At 33.0% G+C, this 27545-nt stretch overlaps 1 protein-coding gene across 8 annotated transcripts in view; it reads right to left on the bottom strand.

The window, feature by feature from the left end:
* Window positions 1–27545, bottom strand: part of AKT3 (AKT serine/threonine kinase 3) — a 363328-nt gene that overhangs the window by 89900 nt on the left and 245883 nt on the right. For all 8 annotated transcript variants that reach the window (XR_009052722.1, XM_057728155.1, XM_057728156.1 and 5 more), the window contains 3 exons: window positions 24758–24823; window positions 23540–23608; window positions 1340–1462 (listed from right to left, as the gene is read on the bottom strand). Coding sequence is in view for 7 of the 8 variants with exons in the window: in XM_057728155.1 (XP_057584138.1) it covers window positions 1340–1462; window positions 23540–23608; window positions 24758–24823 (258 nt within the window). In the remaining variant the exon portion in view is untranslated. The remainder of the gene's footprint in view (window positions 1–1339; window positions 1463–23539; window positions 23609–24757; window positions 24824–27545) is intronic.

Below are 27545 nucleotides of genomic sequence, written 5' to 3'. Positions count from 1 at the left end.
AATCATAATTTTTGAGATAGATAGTTATTTCTTAGGGATCATTTATAACACAAAGGTACACGATAGCAACATCTTGAAATAACTTAGACAATTGCTTAAATAATCAGATAACTCAAGAATCATAGGTGTTTAAAAAGGAGTGAATAAGAGTGAGGGGATAATTGTGATTTCTATTATTGCTATAATATGTAGATATATACCTCATTTCATACAAACAGAATTTCATAAAAGACTAGTTTAACTTCTATTTCTACAAATCAAATTATATTTTAAATGAACTAGTACTTGATAAATAAAGCAATTCTGTGTCAGATTTTAATAGGTCAAGATCACCATATGATTTACTTTTTAAAAAGGTAAGATTGTCACATTTAGAACTTGTTCAGGATGTCATGAGTTTCCTTCATATGGAGAATCTAATTCAAAACAGTGTCATGAGAATTACTACTACCTTTTATGAACCACTCCAGGGGTCGGCAAAATATGGCCTGTGGGCGAAATCTTGCCTACTGCCTGTTTTTGTAATTAAAGTTTTACTGGAACACAGCCAGACATGCTCATTTACATATTGTCTGTGGCTGTTTTCACCCTACAACAGTAGCACTGAGGAGTTGCAAAGCCTAAAATATTTACTATCTGGTCTTCACAGAAAGTTTGCCAATCCCTGAGCTATTCTGAGGGTCTTATTAGAAAGAAACTTAGAGAAATAAAGTCACTATTACTGATAAAACAAATATAGTGCTTTTTAAAATGGAAACTAAACAAATTGATTAAAGGCTATACTAAAATGCTTCAGGTACCCTCCAAAAAATAATAAATTAAATAAATAAATAAATACATACATACATAAATACATAAATAAATAAATAAAATGCTTCAGGTACTTAAACCCACTAAAAATTTAATACCATAATCAAATATTTTCCTCCCCCCAAATAATCTTATTTATTACAAAAGTTTCTTCATAGTACATCACAGGATGTTAGAATATAATAATGAAATTTATTTTAAAATGTCACTTGCAAAGTTACTTGACTTTTAATCAGATGTTTAACATTACTCACTACACTTACAGAAAACGAAACCATTATTGGTAGATCATATTTGATCAGAGCAGTCAAGAAGAACTTATTTTGCATGTCAAAAACTCGGACATAAAAGAACTACACTTTTATTAGTGAATGAAATTTCCTGTCCAGTAAGTGAACCACATTCTTAAACAGTGATTTTTTTTTCCCAACTAAATCTGTTTTTCTCCAAACTGTGTAACTTTGTAATTACTTTGTGTTTGTCCCTATAGTCTCTGCAAAAACAAATTCTGATTACTTTTCCTTTTTACCTTGAGATCACGGTACACAATCTTTCCAGAATGTAGATAGTCCAAGGCAGAGACAATTTCTGCACCATAGAAACGTGTGCGGTCCTCAGAGAACACCCGCTCTCTCGACAAATGGAAAAACAGCTGCAGGGTAAACAGCAGGGACAGGATTGTAATAATTACTGATTTAGTGGGGGAAATTAACACAAACATAAAACACCTCTCATCACCATATTGTGATGATAGATAGTGTACTCTCAGTGGACACTGAGCACTCTTAGACAGCAGCTGGCTTATCTTTTCCAGGTTTCCAAGGGGAGACTGCGAGCTGTTAAATCAGCACTTTAATCAATATACCAATCTTGTTTAAGGCATTCTGCTTGCTACCCATTTAACCTTCAGTTATCAGAGGAAAAAGTATGCGTCATCAGGTCACATCTCCCCCTCAGCATAGTGTTGCTTCACTCTTTCAAGGATTAGGTATTGAGACTTTATCAAAATAAATGAACATAAGCACAGATGTAGTATTTCTACCTAATTGTCTGATTTACACTTGATTTCGAAGAAAGGACTGCTGATTTGTGGAACCTTATTTATGTGAACTTGTTCAATTCTACAACTCTTGATTCATCATGATATCTACAGAAATGTTCTCATTGTTTAAATCAATATTTTCTGCAATGAGAAACTGTGAGGTTTTATATTTTCAATTTATTTTAGTAATGCCCAAAATGTACTGAGAAGCTCCCATTATTCCCCTAATAATTCTCAATGTACATTCTTCCCATTTCAATAATAATTAACTATGACACCAATCTTTTCTCATGTAATCACTTAAAACTATAAGCCCATCCATTTCCTATTAATCACCTAAAAGATATTCCACTCAACAGTCAACAGGTATTTATTGGGTGCTCACTGTGGTCAAGCATCCAGCTCTCCATTTAGACAGGCTCTTTATTTAAGAAACTGCCTGTCTCATCTCTCAGTTCAGCAATGTATATGAGGAAGGAGCCGATTTCAGGCACTAACAACTGACTACTGACCTTTCTGCTGTACTGTTTCACTGTATTAAGAAATCTGCCAAGAACAGCCAAAGATTGTTCACAGTGCTGAGTACACTGCCAAGGATCAAAGTAGGTGCTCAATACATGTCTTTGAGTAAAGAAATGAATCAGTCAAGGTATCCTTGTCTGCAAGATCAGATATTAACTATAACTGCACATGGATTACTTCTACAAACTGCTTCTACACATTTATAAGAATTATAGTTAACCAAGATTTGTTTCTTATATACCAAATCATAAATAAAAGAGGTTCCCTATAGATTCTTTCTTCCCTTTTCCCACCTCCAACTCCACTTAAGAGTTTATCATTATTTTAAGATAAAATTTATGCATAACCCACTGTCATAGTAAAGAGAGGGAGGTAACAGCATGTAACTATTGCCAAAAAAGACTGGCTCAATATTAGTTATAGTAAAACTAAATGTGTGGCAGATAGTCTCTAAACTGTAATGCTCTCTACTATACTGTAATAGTTTATCAAGTCTAAGATGCTGTTGACTGCAACTCCACCAACATTTTATGTTAATATTAAGAAAAAAAAGATGTATATTAAAACTATGACACACCACCAAATATACAATGCATTCTGATTGAAGAAATGTTCCATGTGTCTTATAAATGACCAAATACACTATGCCACAAATTAAACCAATGTACAAATTAATTACTCAGGGATATGCTTCAAAATTCATTCATTTTATACAAGCAGATACATGTTATTAATGCACTACCACTCAAACAAAGACAGGAAGTAGAAAGAAGCATGGACCATCAGTAAAACCATTCTGAAATATTTCTAGGTCAAAGCAATTTCTGTCATCCTTTAATACAAAATATCACTAATTCTGACGAAGGAACCCCTGTGGCCTCTATGTAGATTTATGGTAGTCTTCTAACGAGATGAAAATAACGGTTAGATTCCTAAATTTTCTTCAAATGTCAAGCCTAGTACCCACTCATCTACTATACAAAAGACATAGGTCCTCCCTAAATTAACATAATACATGCAGGCTCCTAGATCTTTATTTAGACTATAAATCTTCAATTTGTCTTCCAGCCAATTTCTGTAAAAATATCAGCTAAGAAAAAAAAGCTCCTTAAGGAGAAGAATTCTATTTATTTCTTGGTCTGCTGTCCACCCTTGCTACTTTATGGAACTTATTCTTGTTAACATAACCAAGTATCTCTTGTTCTGGAGCTTAGGACATCACTTCTTACTCTCTCCTTCTTATAAACATTCCTTAGCTTTGGTACTACAACTCTCTTGATTTTCTCTGAATACTAAGTTTCCACCTTGGCTTTGAACCATCTACCTTGGCTTTGAACCAACTTTCCATTTAGTGAGCATCAATTACTTTAAAGTCACTGTATTGGACACTGAGAAGAGAAAAAGAGGACATACAGTGGTGATTAAGACATAATCCCTGATCTTAAGAAATTCAACGTGATGAAGGAGATACATGCATAGATAAAGAACAAGAGAGCTATGAGAAATTTTGTAATTCTGATATCAAAAACACTTTGGAGGCAAAGGATGATTAATCTTTATTGGAATGATCTGAGGAGACTTTACAGATAAGGTAGCATCTCATGTTTTGAAGGATGGGAATTTTCACAAATGGAGAATATAAGGGACGCATACAAAAGAGTGCCACTGAAATTATAGCTATCTTAATATTTTGACCACAGCCTAGTATAGTACGTGCACATAGTAGGTAATTAATAAATGTATGTAGAAAGAACTAATTCTAAAGAGAAAAAAAACCAGTAACAGCAAGGAAACAAAACGCAGGGAGTACAGGTAGCTGAAGAAAAATAATACACATTCATGACAATGACAGAACTTAAGCAAAAACAAAAAACACAAAAACACAAAGATGAGGCCAGACTGTTTAGGACCTTGACTGCCATGACATGGTTTAGAGATTAATTTTGTAGATAAGAGTGTCAAAGACATTTGGGTTAAAAAAATTACCATAATTTTTTTTTATTTTTTAAAAATTTATTTATGTATTTATTTATTTATTGGCTGCATTAGGTCTTCGTTGCTGCACACAGGCTTTCTCTAGTTGGGGTGAGCAAGGGCTACTTTTCATTGTGGTGCGTGGGCTTCTCCTTGTGGTGGCTTCTCTCGTTACGGAGCACAGGCACTGGGTGTGCAGGCTTCAGTAGCTGTGGCACATGGGCTCAGTAGCTGTGGCTCGCAGGCCCTAGAGCGCAGGCTCAGTAGTTGCGGCACATGGGCTTAGTTGCTCCATGGCATGTGGGATCTTCCTGGACCAGGGATTGAACCTGTGCCCCCTGCATTGGCAGGCGGATTCTTAACAACTGTGCTACCAGGAAAGTCTCAAAAAATCAGGATAATTTTAAAGAGATAACTCTGGCAGAAAACTAGAGAATCAATTTAAAAAATCTGAGACTACAGTAGTCAGGCAAACACTTCATAAAGTGCAACCAAAGTTAATGAATACCAGCTCAGTACAACTGTTGTGAAAAAGCTGCAGACACAATGAGAGGAAATGGTACCAATCTGAAAGAATATCACTATTTGGTTAGAACAACCAGATATATAAACAATTCCACTAAAAATATGTAGTTATAAAACAGAGAGCATGCTTAAAGAAGTGAATAAGCATGTTTGGTAATATGAGAAGTTACCTTTGAGCTGGATAAGAGCTTCTGAGGAACCTTAACTAGAGTGGCAGTAACAGACATTTCAAGAGAGTCACTATTCCAGAGGGAACTAGCTTGCACCATCTGGGCAAAGGGAGAGAGTGACAGTGCTGAAGTTTACCTATGGATGGCTGAGTAGGTGTTGCTGCCAGCAGTGTAAAGGAAAAGAATGGGGCTGGGGGCAGAGAAGCAAGGGATTTTATTTTGACGTGTTAACATTTAAATAAGAATTTGATGGCACAGCCTCAGAACTATGGGTGTAGAGGTAAATATGTGAGTCATTTATATAAAGGATATTGTTGATGCCAAGGAAGCAAGGTATAGCCCAGAAATTTAGTAGAAACTGAAACAGAGTTAAGGTCAGAATTTTAGGGTATCGTTGCACATAAGCACAGGAAAAAGAAGCAGACGGATATTAAGAGTCCTAAAACAAATATAAAAGGAAAGAAGAATATAATACCCAAAGAATAAAGGAAAAGAAAGTTTTAGGAAGGAAATTAACATTTACCAGGCATAGGAATTGGGTCATTTGTTACCTTTCAGGGAAGAGATGTCATACTTAGGTGAACTAAGAAGGGAATATAAAGGTAGAAATGGTATGTGACTCCTTTAGAAAAAGTGAATGGGATGAGCCAAGATATTATTGAAACAGAAGATTTTTGCTCAACATATTAATGTTTTTAAGAAAACTTTTGCCTGAAGAAATTGAGAAACACTATAAAGCTACAACTCATATGGAATAGGCACAGAAATTAAAGAAATATCAATGAAATCAGGCAGCCAGAAACAGGTTACTTCATAAAAATTTAAAATATGGTAAAAGTTGATGATTATATATGATAAAGAATATGGGAAAAAATGACCACTTAATAAATGGTGCCACAATATTTGCTTAACTTTGAAGAAAAGTAAAATTTGATTTTTACCTCACATCATAACAAAGTTAATTTCATGTATTTTAAAAACTACAGAATATGAATCAATAGTTTCCTGATCTCAGGATGAAAAAGAATTTTCCAAGAAGAAAAGAAACAGAATCTTAAAAGGAAAAACTGGTAGACTTAACTACATGAAATAGCAAAAATATATACTGAATATTTATGACAAATATGAAAAAGTACATATGCTTAATATGTAAAGAAATCATATTAAAAAAGACTAAAACACAAGAGGAAAAAGACAAAGTAACAGACATCATAAAAGGAATACAAATTATTACACTATATGAAAATATGCCACCTTGTAATAGTCAATGCAGTAGAGATAAAAACATAAATGAGACAATTTAACATTTCAAGAAATACCAATGTCAGTGAAAGTATGAAGAGACAGGTAGCTTTATACACTGGTGGCTAGTATGCAAACAGAAACTCTTTGCAGGAAAACTGGCAATAGATAGCAACATAATTTTTAAAATACAGTAGTTCTTCTTGTAGAAATTTCCTTAAAAAAAAAAGGCAATGTAGAAGTCTTCTACACAAAGATATTCTTGCGGCAGAATATAGGACAAAAATGTGAGAACAGCCTTTCAATCATGTTAAAAATTTTTTAAATTAGATTTTCATCTAACACCAAAACAAATAAATTTCAGATGTAACTGATAGTTAAATATAAAACATGAAACTAATTAAAAAACTAAAAAACAAAAATAAAAAGATAATGGGACTAGACCTACCCTTTTCTCCTAAGCAAATGAATACAAACACTTAAAGGAATAAATGAAAACTGGGAAAAATATATAACAGAACTCTTTTTAGCTAGTGGACAACAGGCAATACAAGACTATGAGCTCTGTGAAAACAGAAACAAATGAAGTGAGCCCTAAAATCACCTGTCTTCTGTCTGAGGGCATTTTCTAGAATGTAATGCAGAAATGAAAATCCCAAGCATAACACTGTTAGAGAGAGAAATATCAGATTTTGAGGTGGGTGAGGTGCATGGCATTAGTAGGACAGAATACCAGTGAGGAAGAAGTTATACAAGCTACACAGTTGAGTCTGCATCTGATACTGAGGTATGTATGTGTAAGGTTAAACTCTATGAGAATAAGCAGAGAAGGAATGGGGATCTGTATGCCAAATAATTCCCAGAGCTGAGAGACATTCAATTTCTAATCAGTCAGGAGAGTGTCATTATTGAACACACAGGCATTCAGTAGATATTTCAAACAAGTCAGACTAAAAGCTAACCCTATATTAACAAACAGGACTGTAAAATATCATATTTGCAAACAACTGCTCTCCAGAGCAAGATGTAACACTCTTTGAAGGAAGACAACAAAATCTAAATATTCATGTAAAATTCAAAGTATCTAGTACCCAGTCAACAATTACTAGACATGAGAAGATGCAGGAAAATATGACCCATTACCAAAAAAAAAAAAAAAATCAGTCATCAGACATAGACCTCAAAAGTAAGAGATGATGGAATTAATAGACAGTAACTTTAAAGCAGTATATAAACATAAAGAAGAGATAATTGGAAATATAAATAAATAGGACTTTTAAAGATGAAACATATAATATCTGAATAAAAAATTCACTAGATGGGATTAACAACAGATTAGAGACTGCAAGAGAAAAGACCAATGAACATGAAATCATGGCAGAAGAAAACTATATAAATTGCCCCTGAAAAGAAGGAAAAAAAAAAAAAAAAAGAATCTCAGCAACTTGCTGGACAGTATCAAGGAGTCTAACATGATAAAAGCAGATCCTGAAAGGTAGAGGGAGACTTCTGCAAAATAATGCCTGATTTTTTCCAAACTAGGATTAAAAAGATAAATGCACAGACTAAGTATTTCAACAAAACCCAACAGGATGAAAACACACAAACATGCATGAATACTCAGAACATAACCAGCCAGATCACACTGAAATTGCTGAAAAACCAGTGATAAATAGAAAACCTTTAAAAAATTCTGAAGGGAAAAAACAATACATACAGAAGAACAAATAGGAGAATTTCCCCAGACTTCTCCTCAGAAACTATATAAGCAAAAGGACAATGGAACAATATGTCCAAACTACTAGAAGGAAAAAACAAACAAAAAACCACATCCTAAAAATTTTGCATCCAGTGGAAATATCCATAAAGTATAAAGGTTAGAGACTTTTGTTTTGACCATGATTGAGTAACAGACAACAGATTTATACTCCCTTCTTCAGCAATGAGAAAACAATATAAAATAAATATAACAAGGATTTTCATGCATTAAGCATTAGGCTTCAAGGTATAGTGACTCCAAAGAAAAGAGAAACAAGGTGATAATTATAGTTGTTCCAGTTTGCTGCCTGGAGAGATCATCTAGAATGTAACACAGGGAGGGAAAATCAAAACAGAACCTGTGGGATCCCTGAACTAAGGATAGAGAGTTCAGAGACTGGAGAGACCAAAGCAGCTATAATTCATGAGGCAGAGAACCACACAGAAGAGAGCTTCAGGAACCTGCAATGAACTGCCTTTAGGTCTTACTAATCAGCAAATGGACATGAGGAAAATTCTGAGGCCAGGGAAAAGAGCCATTGGAAAGTATCAGGTGAAAAAAATCACAGGTTCATAGAGCTAAAAATACTTTTCGTCCTCACCAGGCAAGATGGTAAAACTTCTTAAGAAATGTAGCACCCAGTAGAGTCCCTGAGGATACTGCATCTATAGTGCAGCAGTATTAGTGTTAGAGCAAAGGCAACACTCATATGTCAAACTGATTTTTCACAAAGGTGTCAAGGTCATTCAATGGAGCAAAGGATAGACTTTTCAACAATAGATGCTGGAATAACCAGATATACAGAGGGTATGAAAAAATGAACCTCAATCCTTAGCTTACAGCATTTATTTATTTTTATAAATAAAATAGATCATAAACATAAATGTAGTAGGTACAATTATAAAAGTTATAAAAGGAAATATAGGAGAAAACATTTGTGATCCACGATAGACAAAGATTTCTTATATAGTATTTAAAAAAAAAACACAACAAAAAAGACAAATTGATAAATTGGATTTCAAAATTTAAAATTTCTATTGCTCAAAAAACATACAGGTAAAAAATGTATGCAAATGGCCAATAAGTATGTGAAATGACATTTAATATCATTAGTCATCAGAAAAATGCAACTCAAAACCAACCACAATAACATACTTCTATATACTCATTAGAATGACTAAAATCAAAAAGACTGACCACACCAAGAGTTGGTGAGGATATGGAAAAACTAGAATTCTTGTGACATTGATACTGAGAATGTAAAACAACCCAACTACTTTGGAAAACAGTTCTGGAATTTCTTAAAATGTAAACATACAGTTACTATAAACTCAAGAATTATACTCCCAGTATCTATCCAAGGAAACAGAAAACCTGTACATGTATGTGCATATCAGCTTTACTCATAATAGTCAATAACTGCAAACAATCCAAATGTACACCAGAAGCAGGAGAGATTGAAATACACTGATATAACACGCTCATGACTTAGCAATGAAGGAACAAACTACTGAGACATGGATAATCTCAAAAACATTAGATTGAGGAAAAGAAACAGAAACAGACACAAAAGAGTACATACTGTATGATTCCATTTCTTTGAAATTTTAGAAAAGGTAAATCAAATCTTTAGTGTCAGAAAGCAGATAAATGGTTGCCTATGGCCAGGTGTAGAAGCAGGAGGAGATGACTGAATGAGACAGGGAAGACTGACTGCAAAGAGGCATGGCAGAACTTTTTGCAGCAATGGAAATGTTCTGCATCTTTGTTGTAATAGGGACTACATGCATATGCTTGTCAAAAGTCATATAACTTATGTATACTTAAAGTGAGTACACTTTATTGTATTGTAGCTTATACTTAAGTAAAGTTGATTAAGTAATGGAAACAATCTAAATGTTCAAAAATATAGTAAGGATTTAATAAAGTATATCTACATAATTAATTACTGGGCAACTAATATGTATTTTATAACTAAATAAAATGGAAATTATGTGTACAGTATAAAAACAGGAAAATATATTAGTATGGTAATAGTGATTATTGCTAGATGGTAAGATTTAGAGTGTTTTTTATTTTCTGTTTTATACTTTAAAAATTACCTGTAATATTTGTTTAATATCCATTTCCCAGAGCACTATGCCTTCCTTAAATGTGAGACCATCTGTCTTCCTCATGCCATAAACTAAGTACATAGCACAGTGACTAGCTTGTAGCATGCAGTCAATAAATATTTTATCAATTGAATTGAAATAACTTTTTGATGTTTTCTGCAATGAACATGTACAGTTGTTACTTTCATAATGAGAAAAATTATATAAAGGTTTTAATTAAATATACTGTTGATCCTTTTACTGATTTAGGCTTATGACAATTTTTTTTTTTCTTGGCAGAGGCACAGGAAAAAGAGAAAGACCACACAAGTACTCTATGGCCTTGCATCCTCAGTACCAAGCCTAGTATGTGGCACATATTATGTGCTTAATAAATATGTGTTGCAAAGAAAAAAGTTAAATTCAAAAATACTTTCCAAAGAATTTTTTATAAGGAAAACAAGGCTTAAAGTTTTGAAGATAAAGTATTTTTATTAGAAATACTAAAAAATCACATACAATAACTGAATAATCTTGTTTTTGTTAAAAAAAATGAACATTTGCTCCTCAAGCAAGGGCCATACTTTAGAAGTTTAAGTTCCTTTAGCAATGACTACATGTTTCTGTGTGTGTGTTGTGCTTAGCAATGCTGTGGGAATATAACATGTAAATATTAATAGATTGCCTTAATGATCTAAATATACAAGTCTATATTTTATCACAAATCCAGGATGTTTATCTTGAAAATAAACTGCTATATTTTGAAAAATATGCAACAAACTTTCTAAAAAAATAACGATCTGGACTTAAACAACATCCTGAGAATTATCATTGCAATCTAAGACTTTAAATTCAATTATATTTTTTCTTGCAAATACTGCCTAGAAACTTTAGTAATTCCTTTGTAATAGCAAATATTGGTTAACAGAGAATAACAAAATATGCTCAATATAGGTCAATAATTTCAATGATTACATTTATTATCATAATACTGACTGACCTTGGAACCTAAGTATCCTAAAAACAACTAATTAATTAAGCACTGAGACATGGTAGTCTGTGCAGTGATGCTGATTAACAACATCCCTTTGGTTTACAAAAAGACCTACAATGAAAAGAATATCTCTAGCTCACTTACAGGAAAATTCATCGACAATACTGTCTTAGTCCATTTAGGCTGCTATAACAGACTACCATGAACTGGATGGATTATAAACCACAGAAATTTACTTCTCACAATTCTGGAGTGGGAAGTCCAAGATCAATGAGTTGGCAGATTGGGTGTCTGCTTCCTGGTTCACAGATAGCTGTCGTTTTCACTGTGTCCGCACACTGCGGACGGAGCAACTGAACTTTCTGAGGCATCCTTTAAAAGGGCACTAATCCCATTCTTGAGGGCTCCATCTTAATAACCTAATCACTCCAGAGGCCTCATCTCCAAATGCCATCACACTGCGGATTAGGTTTACACATATGACTTTGGAGGGGTGGGGGGGGGGGGCACGTAAAGATTCAGTCTGTAGCAAATACTATACTACACAATTGGAATGGTATTAGTTTCACAATAAAACAAGCATTTAAACATGTACTTTATATGATCAAATAAAAGTACACTTACATTTAACAGGTAATTCATATTTTTTTCTAGATCATGTCTATCCTTTTCACAAGGCGATCTCATAGTTTCTATGCATTTCACAAAGAAAAATTAATGTAAAGTAATGCAAATTTACATTTAGTTTTTGAAGAAAGTTTCTTTCAGAAAGGACAGTGATATAAACATAAATATTAAAATGCTGTATTTTAATAAATAGTTTAATATTACATTTCTTAACACATTTTTGACTGGAGACATATTGCAGCCACAGGTGTTAGTTTCTGCAAAATCCTCCAGTCAATAATGTGTTAAAATACAAATTAAACCCTCAGGATGTTTCAGGAGAATTGAAAGGGCTCTAACGTCACATGGCTGGACTCAAACGGTTGTTTGGTTATAAATTCCCAGCGAAATACCTCAAGCCCTATTTCTCTATTTCTTGCCCTCTTCTTACAAGTCTGAAAATGTAAAAAGAATTCTCCACTTCACTAGGTGCCTGATATCTGAAACAGTAGCCTGTATGCTGGCAATTTTTAAAGAATTAATGCAAGGCATGAAAAGTTATGGAAATTTTCTGAGATTAAAAGTCACCTAATGAAAATACTTTATAATACGGTAAGTACAAAAAATAGTTCCTTTAAGATTTTGTAAAATTCCCAATCTATTTTCCATAATTAAAATAATTTACATTAAAATATTTTATTAAGACTATACTAACAAGATTAAAAAAGAGATTGCTCAGTTCTACCACATTAAATATCAACAGATTTTTCATTTGGAGAATAAAATATACTTTTAAATGAGTAAAAGTTCTCAAGGTAATTATTTTAAAATATTTAAATCTATTAGGTTATAACATGAAATATGTGGGCTATTTATGAAATATATCCAATATCAACACAATAAAAATAATAAACATTACAAATTTTGAGCATTAAAACATTACATTCCAACAATCACAAAAGCTACAAAATGCTATCTCCACATTACAGATGATTAAATATAATAAATACAAGTTATTATTACTATCACAATAGGCACTATTTTTGAGTATTGCTACTTGTTTGGCACTGTACTAAGTAACTTACATGCATTATATTGCTTAATCCTCAAAACAACCTTATAAAATAGGTACAGTTATCTCTATCATACAGATGAGAAAACTAAGATTTAGTCATGTTATAAAACCTGCCTAGCATCATGTAGCTCTTAAGCAGTAGAGCTGAGATTCAAACTGAGGTCTCTGGTCTCTAGAACATATCATCTATTTATTATCCTAAGTACAGTTTCTATTAATTTGAGACAATAAATGCATAAATTATTCAATTAAGAAAATTCATTTATAAATCTCCTTTATAATTGCATAATATGAAATGCATAACAGAAGGAACCTTGTATACAGTGTAAATGCCTTCTCAAGGTCAAGAACTAGACAGAAATTCAATAATATTAGGCAAATAAAGTTTAAAAATTAGATGAAATAAATTTCTGGAAACACACAACCAAAGCTCACTCAAGAAGAAATAGATAAAATGCATGGCTCCATAAAAATATTTTTAAAAATTCACCTCATTGTTAAAACCTTCATACAAAGAAAACTCTTCATCTCAAAATTTCACTGGTGAAATATACCAGAAAATAAAAGGAGCAATGTTGCCTGACTCATTTTAAGAGGTTAGCATTACCCTGAATCCAAATCCAGAGACACTGCTTAGGGTAGGGAAGGAAGGAACCCTACAGAATGATATTCCTAATGAACAAAGATTTAATATTCTTAACAAAATTTTAGCAAATTGGGTTCAACAACATACCAAAAGGATAATACATCATAATTAAGTGGCATTTACCTAAGAAATGCAATGTTGGTTTAACATTAAAAAAACCAACCAATGAAATTCAAGATATTAGCTAGAATAAAGAAGAAAAAGCACATGATTATCCCAATAGATACAGAAAAATAATCTGCCAAAATTTTACATCCTACCATGATTAAAAAAAAAAAAAGCTTAGCAAAATGGGAATAGAAAGGAACTTCTTCAACTTGTTAAAGGTTATCTATGAAAAACATACAGCTAACAACATTCTTAATGGTGAAAAGTATAAATGCTTTTGCCCTAAGATCTGGTATAAGGCAAGGATGTCTGCTCTTACCTTGCTATTTAACATTGTTCTGAAGGTCTTAGCTTAATAAGGCAAGAAAAAGAGAAAAATCCACTGAGACTGAAAAAGAAGTAAAACTGTCTTGGTTTCCACATGATGTGATCATTTACAAAGAGAATCTCAACATATTTACAAACAAATTTTGAGCAAGGATGCAGGATTCAAAGCTAATAAGTAAATATCAACTTTATTTATATATGCAACAAAAAATTCAAATTGAAACTTTAAACAAATCATTTATAATATAAAAAAACCTAAGATAAATTAGACCTGTACACTAAAAACTACATAATGTTGTTGAAAAAATTAAAGATCTAAATAATTGGAAAGATATACCATTGTCATGGATCAGAAGACAATACTGTTAACATGTCAATTCTCCCCAAACTGATCAACAAACTACAATATCAATTAAAGTCCAGTAGACCTTCATGTAGAAATCAACAAGCTTATTCTATAATTTATAGGAAAATGTTAATACGGTTGCCAAGACAAATTTTTAAAAGAAGAGCAAAATTGGAAGACTCAAACTGCCCCATTTCAATACTTACTCTAAAGCAAAACTATTAAATTCAGAGAGATATAAGCATAAGGATGGATGGATATAGATCAATACACAGAATCAAGTCTAGAAACGACCTACACATATATTGTCAACTGATTTTTGACAAAGATGTCAAGGTAATTCAATGTGAGAAAAACAGTCCTTTCAACAAACATGCTGAAACAACAAAATATCCAATTCCCAAAAAAATGAACCTTGACTCTTAGCACCATAAACAAAAGTTAACTTCAAATGGATTGTAGACCTAAATATGTCCTAAAAACTATTAACACTTCTAGAAGAAAACACAGGAGAAAATCTTAACAAACTTGGGTTAGGAAAAGATGTTTTAAATTAAACCCAAAATGCATAAACCACAAAAGGAAAACACTGATAAATGGTATTTCATCTAATTTCAAAGTTTTGTCCTTCAAAAGACACTTGTAAGAAAGCACATCAGGGACTTCCTAGGTGGTGCAGTGGTTAAGTTTCTGCCTGCCAATGCAGGGAACACAGGTTCAATCCCTACTCCAGGAAGATCCTACATGCCGCAGAGCAACTAAGCCAGTGCGCCACAACTACTGAGCCTGTGCTCTAGAGCACATGAGCCACAATCATTGAGCCCGTATGCCGCCATGCACCTAGAGCCCATGCTCCACAACAAGAAAAGCCATGGCAATGAGGACTGTGCACCACAACCAAGAGTAGCCCCCACTCACCACACCTAGAGAAAGCCCATGTGCAGCAACGAAGACCCAATACAGCCAATTAAAAAAAAAAAAAAAAAAAGCACATCAGTGGTTATGAGGACAGGAGGTGATGGTAGGAATGGACTGTAAAGTGACATGAGAGACTTGTTAGGGAGACGGAACTGTTCTATATCATAACTGTGGTAATGGTAAACTATACATTTGTCAAAACTTACTAAACTGTACACATAAAAGTGGTGAATTTTACTCAATATAAATTACAGACAAAAGATGATTTTTAAACAAAAATACACACAGGAAAAAAATTCCCCACTAAAATTGAAAAGGTGGAACACAGACTGGGAGAAAATATTTGCGAAACATATATATTATAAAGTACTTATATCTAAAATATATAAAGAAGTCTGACTACTCAATATTAAGAAGTCAAACAACTCAATCAAAACATGGACCAAAAATTTTAACACATACTTCAACAAAGAAGACAGAATATGGCAAATCAAGCTCAGAAAATATGTTCAATATCATTAATCATTCAGGAAATTCAAATTAAAATTATAAGATACCATCACACATCCACTAGAATGGGTAAAACTAAAAAACTAACCATGCAAGTGTGATGATGATGTTAAGTAACATCCTAGATATGCAAAGTGCTACAATTTGGCAGTTTCTCATGAAGCTGAACATACCAAATGACACAGAAATTGTATTCCTAGATATTTACCCAAGATAACTGAAACTATAATATCCACACAAAGATGTGTATTGGATTATTCACAAGAAATTTTTTCCTAATGGCCCCAAACTGCAAGAAAACCAAACGTCTACCTACCAGAGATTATACAAACACATCGTAATATATCCATATGATAAAGCCATAAAAAGAAATAAACTATTGATACATGCAACTACACTGATGAGTTTTAAAAGTATTATGTTAAGTGAAAGATGCAGAACACAAATGACTATATACTGTGTTTTAGGATTATATTTTTTAATACTTAAATATTGTTTTGTTACATTTCCCCCTTCCCCCCCCCTTCAAGGTCTCCAATTATACATATATTGTGCTGTCTGTTTTCACTCTTGAAATGCTCACCCTGGGGTAATCCGAAATTTAACCACCATGAAAGTGCCATCCTGTGCCATAACCACGTGGAGAGAAACTGTGAAGACAGATAAATGCCTGGTCAGCCCCTGAAGTTCCAGTCACTTCATCTGATATTCAAGATATAGGAGTAAGCATCTTAGATGTTGAGGTTGGTCAAATCTTTGGATTATTGCTTTAGATGCAGAGATATACTGGCTTAATGAATTTTGGGAAATTAGCCTTGAAATATTATAAAAGTATTTACTAAAAACATTCGCAAACTTCTTTTGTCTTGAACTTTATGTGCGCATGTGAATATTATAATGCATCCTTCCTGGCTTGAGACTTTTTGAAAAACCTTTGGGTAAAAACAGTAGAATTCTGATAAAACCTATGTAATATATTAATATCTAAAATAGTAAAGAAGTTAGCTTGTCAGACTGCTGACAATAAATATATTCAAATATCATAAATTTAGCAAAATTTTAAAAATCATCACGATGAATATGAAATGATACTTTTAATTTAAAAATCACCCAAATCACACCTCCATAAATTAGTAAGTAGAACTAGAACGCTGACTGCCGGCACTTCTGTCTCATGTGAATTTAAAATGAGATCATTGAAGACAAAATGCCAGCAAGATAATGAGAATCTGAAATAAGTATGAGAGGATCTCAAGATTGGCATGAAACTGGAAGTCATATGTAAAAAGAAAATGAATTTTATCAAAGGGCTTACTATAGTGTGTACAATGAGCTAAAATATGGACAAAAATAGTAAATAACTGAAAGTGTTCAGTTCATTTGCACCCACATAAAGAATATAGAAGAACGTAAAATATTTTTCAGATGAGTAACATTTCTTTGTAATGATTTTCCTTTCCCCACTAATGAATCTCTTAACCTCCAGGAGATTTCAGCTTGGAAAGGGATTTATAAAGGCTTGGTTTACAGGCCTGAAAGAAATAAGGCTATGAATAAGATTTTGGGAAACAGTCCTAAGTAGAGACATCCTAAATCAAACTAAACACTTTAGTCCGTTTTCAGTTTACTTTTTTCCCCCACAATATTTTTCTGCTTCTCATATAAATTTGATTATACCTAAGCTACAAAGAGAGTGGCCTGGATATGTTTGCAGCAGTGTGATTAGTCACATTATTGAAGTCCTTTTATTATCAGTTCTCCAGATACTGATTTACTATCCACCAAAGGTTGCAATGAACTTTCATAAATTTGTTCTACTGAGCTCCAAGGAAACCCTAGGATATTCTGAACTACAGCCAAGATACATACTTTGCATCAAGCCAGGAAAAAAGAAGAATCCACCGCACTCTGCTTAGGAACTAGTAGTAGATGTCAAATCCAATGAATTCAGTTGCTATCTTTCTGTTGTATATCATTACCATACTCTTACACTTAATATACTTTCCTTAACTTCTAAGGCTTCTCTTGTCTGGCTCCTTCTATCTGGGATCCTCCTTAGGCTTTTCTCATCAGCAACATGTCTGATGTTGGTATCTTCAGGCACCATTCTTAGCCATTTATTTTTGTAACTACACACTATCCTCACACTGGACATTTCTTCCCTTCCTTGGTTTCAGCATTGCTGCTGAAGTCTACTTGTATCTCTGACCTGACTCTCCCACCTCCTTCAGATCCCCACGAGGTACCTCACATACAGGATGAATGACTCAGAACTCATTCCTTTTACTGTGTTTCCTGATTTTACAAATAGCCCAGTATCCACACAATTCCCCAAGCAGCAAATAGGAAACTGGGTGATGCTTCCCTGCCTCTCTATTTAGTCATCTAAGCCTGGAAATTCTAGTACCTAAACACCATTTAGAATTTGATTCCTTCTCACTAACACTGCCTCAATTAACAACCTTATCATTTTTATGATCGGATTACCAAAACCTCCCAACTGCAGTAGCTTCTAAGTAGTTTCCCTGTGTCCAATTTTGTCTTTCCCAATACAAGCCTCATGCCACTACCAAAGTCTTCTTTCTAAAACATTTCATATAGAAATCCTTCCACTGATGCTTCACCACCTTTAGGATAAAATCTAAATTACTCGGGAGAGATCTGTCCTAACAGGATCCTAACTACCTGGTTTGAGTCTTCTGGCTCTTCTCTGCAGGACTCTACGCATCACCCATCCTGTGCTACATCTAGGGAGATGTGGGAGAGCTTGCAGGAGCTCTGTCACATTCTAAACACTCCATTTTCTCTGTGCAGGAATGTCCTCCCTCTCATTCTTACTTATGCAACTTACAGTTACACTCAAGACTTAGCTTAGCAACTACTTTAAGAAGTGTTTCCTATCCTGGCATTCTCCCCCTTCCTCCTCTCTCTTTCTTTTGGATTGATTCAAATACACATTCTCTGTATCCCCAGCAGCCAGTAATAACACTGCATATGTATATTTTCTTGTCTCTCTCTCTAACTGGATACTCATCTTCTAAAGTAAAGTACAATATTTCCCTTATTTCTATATCCTCTGAGGTCCAACTCATAGTAGCTGCTCATTAAATACTTAATAGGCAAATGGACTATAATGGAGTGGGTTCTAAAGTTAACATATAAATTATCAAGTATAACCAAAATCACCCTTGGAGATTCCTTAGGAATGCTCTACACTGAAGACCAATATACTATCTCAATATACTTAAGCCCAGCAAAGTTTTTCCTCCAGCACTGAAATAATATAGTTTCTTTACATGAAACCTGTAATTACAATGCGCTTAATAACAATGTTTTATAAAAACCATGTATTTTTAAGCACTAGAATTTATATCTCATGAAATTCTAAGGATGGCAAGTAGAAACTGACATGGAGTAAAAGAATAGCAAATTTCTCTCTCATCTTGAGGTCACTCTGAATATACTCAGCAAGAAGAATGGCAGAATCATCATTTCCTTCTTTCCTTCCCTTCCACTGTCCTTTCTCTGCTACCTCTCTCCCTCCTTCCCGCCTTCCTTCCTATCTATCTATGTCATCTCTTGCTGAGCCTATTTCTATAAATTCATATAAATTAAATTAAATTATGACGTGACTCCACTGTACTGATACACCTATAAGCAGTCACTGTTGATTTTTCACAACAAGTCTTTCTCTCATAATCTACTTCTACCAAGATTATGTAGTGCTTTAAACAATATTGGCAAATAAAGGGATAATAACAAGCATAACCACAAGCAGCTAAACTCTTATGCAGTTTATTAGGCTGAAAGAAGTCCAGATACTTACAAAAATGTGAAAGAAGTATAAGAAAAGAAATGTCTCAGCTGTTGTACTTACATTTCAAAATAAACATTCCAGAACATAGGCTAAAAGAACACTATTGTTAATTAAAAACCACCAGACAATAAGTATGAATTGAGTGAAAATTTAGCTAGTTATAATTAACTTCAATAGGTCCACTAAAGAAGCCTATCTCAGGGCAAACACTGGTTAGAAAAAGATTTGAGGATGCTGCCATTTGGGTGAGTACTATCAATACCAGAGCTTACTCTTCAACAGGCTAGTATTCTTTGCTAAAATTTCCTAGACAACACACAGATATTCCACATCTGGGTAACTCATGGTGGATCAATAAGTGTTGGTATGTATTGTGTGAATTTGTTGATTTCTGTACTTCTCTCTACTTCAATCTTATTTCAAAAACATAAGTACTATGTTTAGTAGTTTTTCTACAGCAATTGAGTTTTCTGCATTTCTAGGAAGCATCCCTGAGCAGAATAATGGCACGGTGACCCTAAAGCAAAACCAAAATAAGTCTCCATAAGCATATACTGAATGAAGATTTCCTGCTCAGATAAATTTAATAACTGAAATAATCCCATTAAGTTCCAAGAACTAAATAAATAACTATTTGTATGTATTTATAAAGCACATTTAAAAGCGTATTTGAAATGTATTTAAAAGCATAACTGATAACCTAAAAGAATAAAAAATTGGGAGATTACATATATAAAACTTTCACTTTTACAAAAATTATGTAAACAGTTATATTTCCATTTTTATATATATGGCAATGCTATAGATACTATAAAGGCATGTAAGATTATATATCATATGCAGAATCAGTTCACCTGCTTCAATACATTAATAACATTTAGTCTTTATCTATAGCACATTCCTAAAACAGAAATTCTGAAAAAAAAGAAGAAATGCCAAACAAGAGAAATAGTGTAGGAGTTTCAATGCTAAAGAAAACCATCTGGCTAGTCTGAAAATCTGCTTTTGTGTAAAAAAAATTTTTTTTTAAGAATCATCAATTGATTAATCTCCTAAGTACTCTCTAGTTTTAGAATAGAAGTGCAGGTGCTAGCTAGCTCCCTCTTCTAAGCTTCTAGGCAGCTTCCCTTCATCTCACCACTCAAAATTCTTCTTTCTTTCCTGTGAAGTCCCATGGTCCTTAATCTATACTTCTGATACAAGTGATAATTATCACTTTACACTTAGTATAAATTTTATACCTTATCTTCCCCACTAGACCATAAACTCTGAGAGTGAGAGTTATGTTTAATCTAGATTTGTATGCTCCACAATATCTCCCAGCGTGCCCTGCTCATATTCAATAAATATGTAGTTTATAAATACACTCAAAGATACTTCCTCCTGAAAAAAACATTTTCAGCTTTTTTTCTAAAATAAACTATGTACACCACATTAACTTCTATTCTTCTTCCTACTTCTCAGCAGTTCCTAGTTTACCACTTTTGCTAACTTCTTTATCTCTGTTCCCTGGGGGAATCCGTTCATCTATTCACTTATTTACTCATTCAAAACATCCAAAAAATATTTAACAAGTTCCTACTATGCGTCAGGTAGTCTGTAAGGTGCCAGGGTTATACCAGTGAATAAGTCCCTTAGGGAGCTCTGAGTCTAGAAGGAAAGATAGACAAGTAAATAGGAAGTTATAAAACAATGTGCTAATTTTTATAATAAATTCAAGCACATGATACTAAGAGTATTTCTGCAATTTAAGAGTGCTTCTCCAAGGCTTTGCCTGCAGTTTATCATTTCCCCTGGTCATCCATCCATCCCTCTGTCTGCCTGCCTATCTTCCTTCCTTCAATTTTAATATACACCTGTGATACAAAATACAAAAGCTGCACAAGAATAAATAAATGAAAAGAAGTCTTCCTTATTTTGAGTCATCTTTTCCCCAGTGACTCAGTTTGCCTTCCCAAAGGTAAGCAGTAATGTCCAGTACATAATTCCAGAGATATTCAATGTATACACAGACATTATATACATAGATATATGGTCTTACTTTAACACAATAGTGGCATGTCTTATATTCTTTCTGCACCTTGTTTTTCTTATTTCATAACATCTTAGAAATTGCATTGTCTCAGCCCATTCTGGGCTACCTCACTCTTTTCAATGGATGTAAAGTATTTCACTGCATGGATGTAATACTGTTTAAGCAGTCTCCTTACTGAATGCTCATTTAAGGTACTACAGTAGTGCAATGAATATATTTATCCATACATTATTTTGTGGTATCTTTCTATGTTTGTAGGATAAATTTCTGGAAATGAAATTGCTGGGTCCCAGAATATGTGTTTTTTTAATTTTGACAGATACTAACATAGAGGTTTCACCAATTTAATTTCCCATGAAATAGGAAATCTCCACTTCCATAACTTAAATTACAACCTTTATGGGAATGGCTCCCAAATCTGTATCCATATTCTAACCCCTTATTTATTCTGTGATATTTCCACGTATGTATTTCTTGGAACCTTAGGAAAAAGCTTTTCAAGACCAAATTTATAATTCTACCCTTAACATATTCTTCCTAAGTTCACTACACATATTATTTCTCCCTGATCCCAACCAAAAGTCACTTTTGACACTTCTCTTTCTACCCACATCCAATTAATGAACTGTTAAGACATACCAATCTTATACAACTCTATGACGTCCATCTTCTTTATTTTCTCAGACAACATCTGACTGCAAGGTAACAGTTCTGAATGCCTGAGCTATTATAATCTAACTACTCAACATCTTCCTCTGTGCTTGCCTATGAGTAATTCTGCTCACATCATCCTCTCTGCCTGAAATATCCTCTCAAATCAGTTTCCCTGTTGAAATCTCATTAAGCCTACACTAAATGCTAGATCATCTATAGCACATTTTCTTTTATGAATTTATTAATACTTAGGGCTTTCATTATATACTCTAATTTATAATACACTTATAAAATAAGTTATAAACTCTTTCACTATATATTCTAACTTATAAAACACTTATAAGACAAATTATAAACTATTAACACATTTGGATAAACTTATACTGCCAAGGGCTCAAAATGTGTTTAACAAATGAATGAATATTTTGCAATAGACTAATTCCTAGAAGTCATACAATGCTATAGGAGGAAAATATCCTATAGAGGATATTTTCTTCTTCCTTCCTTCCCTCCTTCCTTCTTTGCTTCCTCACTCCCTCTCTTTCCCTTCCTTCTTTATTTCTTTCTTTTCCTCCCTCCCTCCCTCTCTTTTCCTCCCTTCCTCCTTCCCTCTCTTCCTTCCTTCCTTTCGAATAATAAAACTATTTTAAAGCCTGTGAGATACAAGCCCCTATTTAACGATTAAATTTATTTCAGAACACTCACAATGTGAAATATTTCCAGTTAAATATTCCAGTAAATTACACTTTCCCCTCACATTGATTTTGTTTTTTTTTTTTAAGCTCTTTATTGGAATATAATTGCTTTACACTCTTGTACCAGCTTATGAGGTACACCAAAGTGCCTCACACTGATTTTCATCAAAACCAGGGAGAAGGAAGGGTAAAGAATAAAGGAACAGGTGAAACACGCTACTAAAATAGTTGACTTTCTCTTCGAAACCACCAAATTCCCTAAAATCCCTTAAATACAGTCGAGGTTACTCTAACTACTATGTAGAAGAAGAGAAAACACAAAAACTTGAGGAGTAACTATGTAAAGCATCATAAACTCGCTATTTCTGGTTTTCAAAATTAAAAACCATGATTTAAAAAATTGTATCTGTACCGAAATTTTTTTACATTTAAATAATTCAGAAAAGAGTATGATTACACTTCCCTATATATAAAAGTGGTTGTAAAAAATAAATGATTCTTATATTTGATTAGAAAATTCTTCAGCTCCAATTTACTAAAATAGTAAAAAGAGCTATGTAAATCCCTATCAAGAAGTAGAGAACTGTTATGGTATAACTTGTAAATAATTAAAAAAAAAGAAAACAATACTACCATGCAAATACAAGTGCTGGATATACTTCTTGACTCACCTCTCCCCCATTAACATATTCCATCACAAAACACAAACGGTCTTTTGTCTGGAAGGAATATTTCAAGGACTTGAAATGAAAAAGAAAAAATGTTAAATTACAATCCTACATTCTTACAATGGTATCAAAAATACAACACTTAGAAACAGTAAGCATGATTGATAAAATGAACTGTTCTTGTTCCTTAAGAGTCTATTTATTCCTTTAAGAATACTTAAGTAAAAGTTTATGAGAAACATACAAATTTTGTGAAGATCAGCAATGAGTATTATTTGGGGAAAAAATTAAAATTCTGATTTTTAGTAAAAATAAACTTAGTAATTGTTATGAACACTTTTCAATCTACTATGTCGTCTACTTGAAACTGTTTTGGTCCCCAAAGTTCCTATCCATAAGACCTTAAAAGTAAAGCCTATAAATTACTTCAGGGAAAGTCTTAGGAATATAGTTATAGTAGTTCTATTTGGGTTTCTAATACAGTTTCAATATCACTTTCACATATAGGTCGCATAACATGACTCAATCCAGTACAGTTGTTTCAGGTAATCTTATAGGTTATAAAGATATTAAAGCTTGAGAGCCAGCTATCTTAATACACTGAACAATAAACACAAAACAGTGTAACAAAGTAAGTCTATGTATCTGGTGATATGTTTGAAAATTCCTACTAAATAACCTTAAATCTTTAAAAGTTCCTTCCTTTTGAGAGTCTGTTATTTTTAATCTTAATACACTTCACTGGGATCAGGAACATACAAAAACTTTGCAAATTATGTCTCTATTATAAGCAATGTAAGAACAGGACTAAAAAAAATCAGTTTGTTTCAAAACAATGAAGTTATATGTACTTAAGTCACAGTTTATACTTTAATAAAGAAAACGTACCATGATTTATCCTAGTTTTGACTTAAATGCTATGTTTAAATTTAACTTTCTTTTTAAGTGTATTTGCTCTTTTTTTTATGGCAGTAAAAGTTATGGGAAGAGAAAAAAAGTCTCAAAAAACTCATGGGTATATAATGAGAGGATTACAAATGCATGCATATTGTAAACTTAATCCATACATTCTAATAATTTCCCCCAAACTGACTTATCCACAAAGAAAATGGCATACCTAAATATTATTTAAAATGTTATTTTCCATAGCTTTGTTGCTATAATAAGACTCCTTTAAATATAAAGTGTTATGATTATAACATCTTTTCTCTAGTTACTTACTGTTAAAAAGGGATGTCTAGTGTTCTTTAATACTCTGCTTTCAGTTAAAGTGTGTGCCACTTCATCCTACAAAATAAAAAGGCAAACCTTTAATATATGTTCTGAGCACAAATAATATAAAAATTTTGCCATTTCTCTAAGACCAGAAGAGATTAAACACAGACACAGAAAAAGATTTTAAAACACATGCTCCCTTTATTGCTAAGCTTCTCCTCTACCAAAGAAAAAGAAAAAGATCAAATTAGTGATTTAAATCAGATAGCTATAATGTATAAAGTCATATAAAGTCAGTTATAATTCATCAAAGTACATCAATAATGATATAATAATCAGCAAAAATTATCAGGGACACAGGTAATGAAATAATAAGTCTTTCTCCTTGAAGAGAATAATGCCTTACAAGTTAACAGCTAGGCAGGGAGTAGTTAATACTTCCATGTTTGTATTACATTTTATTCAGGGGGATATAAAGGATATTTTTCAGCAAAGATCATAGAATTTGTAAGTCTTCTACCTAAAAGAAAAATCAGTTATTGAAAAGGGAACACAATACACATATAAGATTTTATTCTAAATTATACATTTTAGAAATAAAAACAGCGTATAAAACCTATATAGTTTTGCTTGTGGCTTATTAGCATGCCTTTTTTTTTTTTTTTAAAGGTCATAGCCTATTCTAGGGGACACTATTTAAATCTGAATATATTTCAAACTGAAAATTCACTAAGAGTGTATTTCCCCAATTTTGTACATAAATTTCATCTTGACATCAAAAGTGAACTAGGAAAGGTTTCCTCAACATATGAAGAACTGGAAAAATGTTTCGTATTTTAGAAGAAAGGAAAGGAGGATGACGGCTGAAACTACACAGCATCTCTGGTCCTTGCTTCTGCCAAGATCCTAAACAAAGTCCTTGTTTGATCAATCTCTTAACATTGCTAGCAAATCACAATTAGATTATAAGTAAGACATGGAAACATTAGGACACTGAATTATATTTATTATCTTTATAAAAGCATCTGACCTTAGTTAGACTTAGAAGATAAATGAGCAAAAGATTGATCAAAGTTGCTAAAATCCAAAAGCCATTCCAAGAGGGTGAGACCAATTCTGTCTGAACAGAAAGTAAAGTGTAATGACACAGTATTTAAAAACAGTGAAATAAAGTATGGGTAAGAAAGCATTCCAGTCTTATTTGTTTAACAAGAACCAGGCTAAGTGCTCAAACAATATGAAAGCCACTGTCATATCATACTATAACTTCTAAATTAAGTAGAATAATACCAAACATCTTAATACAAAATAAATAAGCAGAAATGATATCATAACTAATTACTGTACCTACAGTTCCTAGCATAATGATTAACATATAATAGGTACTTAATAAATGTTTGTTGAACTTAACTGTTTATCATAGGAATGAATGATGTCCAAGATGTCAGATGTGTGGGAATTCACTCATTCAATCACATATTCCTTTAATAGATATGAAACAAATATATGCTGGGTATTGTTCTACCCACTGAAGACAGGGCACTGAATAACACAGACAAAAGTCCTGCCCTTATGGAGCTTTCATTCCAGTTAGTCAGATGGTGGTCAGTGTTAATGGAAAAAACAAAGAAGAGAAGGGGATACTGCAGTTTATGAGAATTATCTAATGAATATAAAGTACATGATTAAGGATAATACAAGCGGCTATTTTATGAGATATAGAACCATTCATTGATTAAAAAACAAAATCCTTGATATGCATTTACTAAATGTTAAGGACAGTGCAAGCATAAAGTGGTTTTAAAAAAAAAGGCATGATTCTTTTGCTCATGGAGTTCACATGCTAGTGGAGAAGACAAAACAAATTGGTAAATATCCAATTTAAGAAATAATTATGAATTTTGATAAGTGATCTTAAGAGACAATTGGGGTATCTACTATAGTAAATGGGATAATGAAGGAAAATCAATGCCACTGGAAGATCAGAGGTTGGGTAATGTGATGGTGTAGGAGGTGCAGGATCGGGGCACACAACTGATTTCTGTTTTCAAGTGTGCTCAGGCTCCTCTGAGAAGGACAGCAAAAACAGGAGGGATCAAGCAGGAGACAACTGCAGTACAACAGTGAAATGAGGATGGCTTGGATGAGTACAGCGGCAGCAGAAACAAGAAAATATATTTGAAATATTTCTGAGATATAAAATTAATAGTAAAAAACTAACAGTTATATGCTTCCAACAAGACGGTAAAGCAGAAGAAATATTTCTTTATACGCAGTCAGAAAGTGATTCACAGAAGACATAACATTTACCTGTTATGCTTTAGGATTTTAAGTGATTTGAGGCAGTAAACTTAAGAAAAAGACTAAGGAAAGGTAAGTGTGAAACCCATTTGGAACCAGAAAAGATATTCTAGCGTTTCAAAAAATATTTCTGGCAGATATTTCATTCTATTTTGTTAAAACAAACTCATATGTAATAGTTGTTTTTCTAAATCACATAGTAAGCTTCTTGAAAGAAGATTTACTTTTTTCCTAAATTCTATAACCTGCCTAATCACATTAAAAGAGCCAAGTAAAGATGTAGGTAGGCAAAAGCTAAAACAATATTTCTTCGTTATAAATGAAACCAGAATTAATAGCATGTACATATCTTTCTTGTATTAAAATGTACTTTCTACCATAGTTTACATCTGATCAAATTAGAATTTCCCCCTTAATGCAAATTTAATGGTACAATATTTCACACACTAATTAGTTTCTGCTATGAAGAAAAGGTATGCACAAGCTAAAAAGT

The sequence above is a fragment of the Hippopotamus amphibius genome, chromosome 3 (assembly GCF_030028045.1).
Source record: "Hippopotamus amphibius kiboko isolate mHipAmp2 chromosome 3, mHipAmp2.hap2, whole genome shotgun sequence".
Classification (NCBI taxonomy): domain Eukaryota; kingdom Metazoa; phylum Chordata; class Mammalia; order Artiodactyla; family Hippopotamidae; genus Hippopotamus; species Hippopotamus amphibius.
This window is presented reverse-complemented; position numbering and strand designations above follow the sequence as displayed.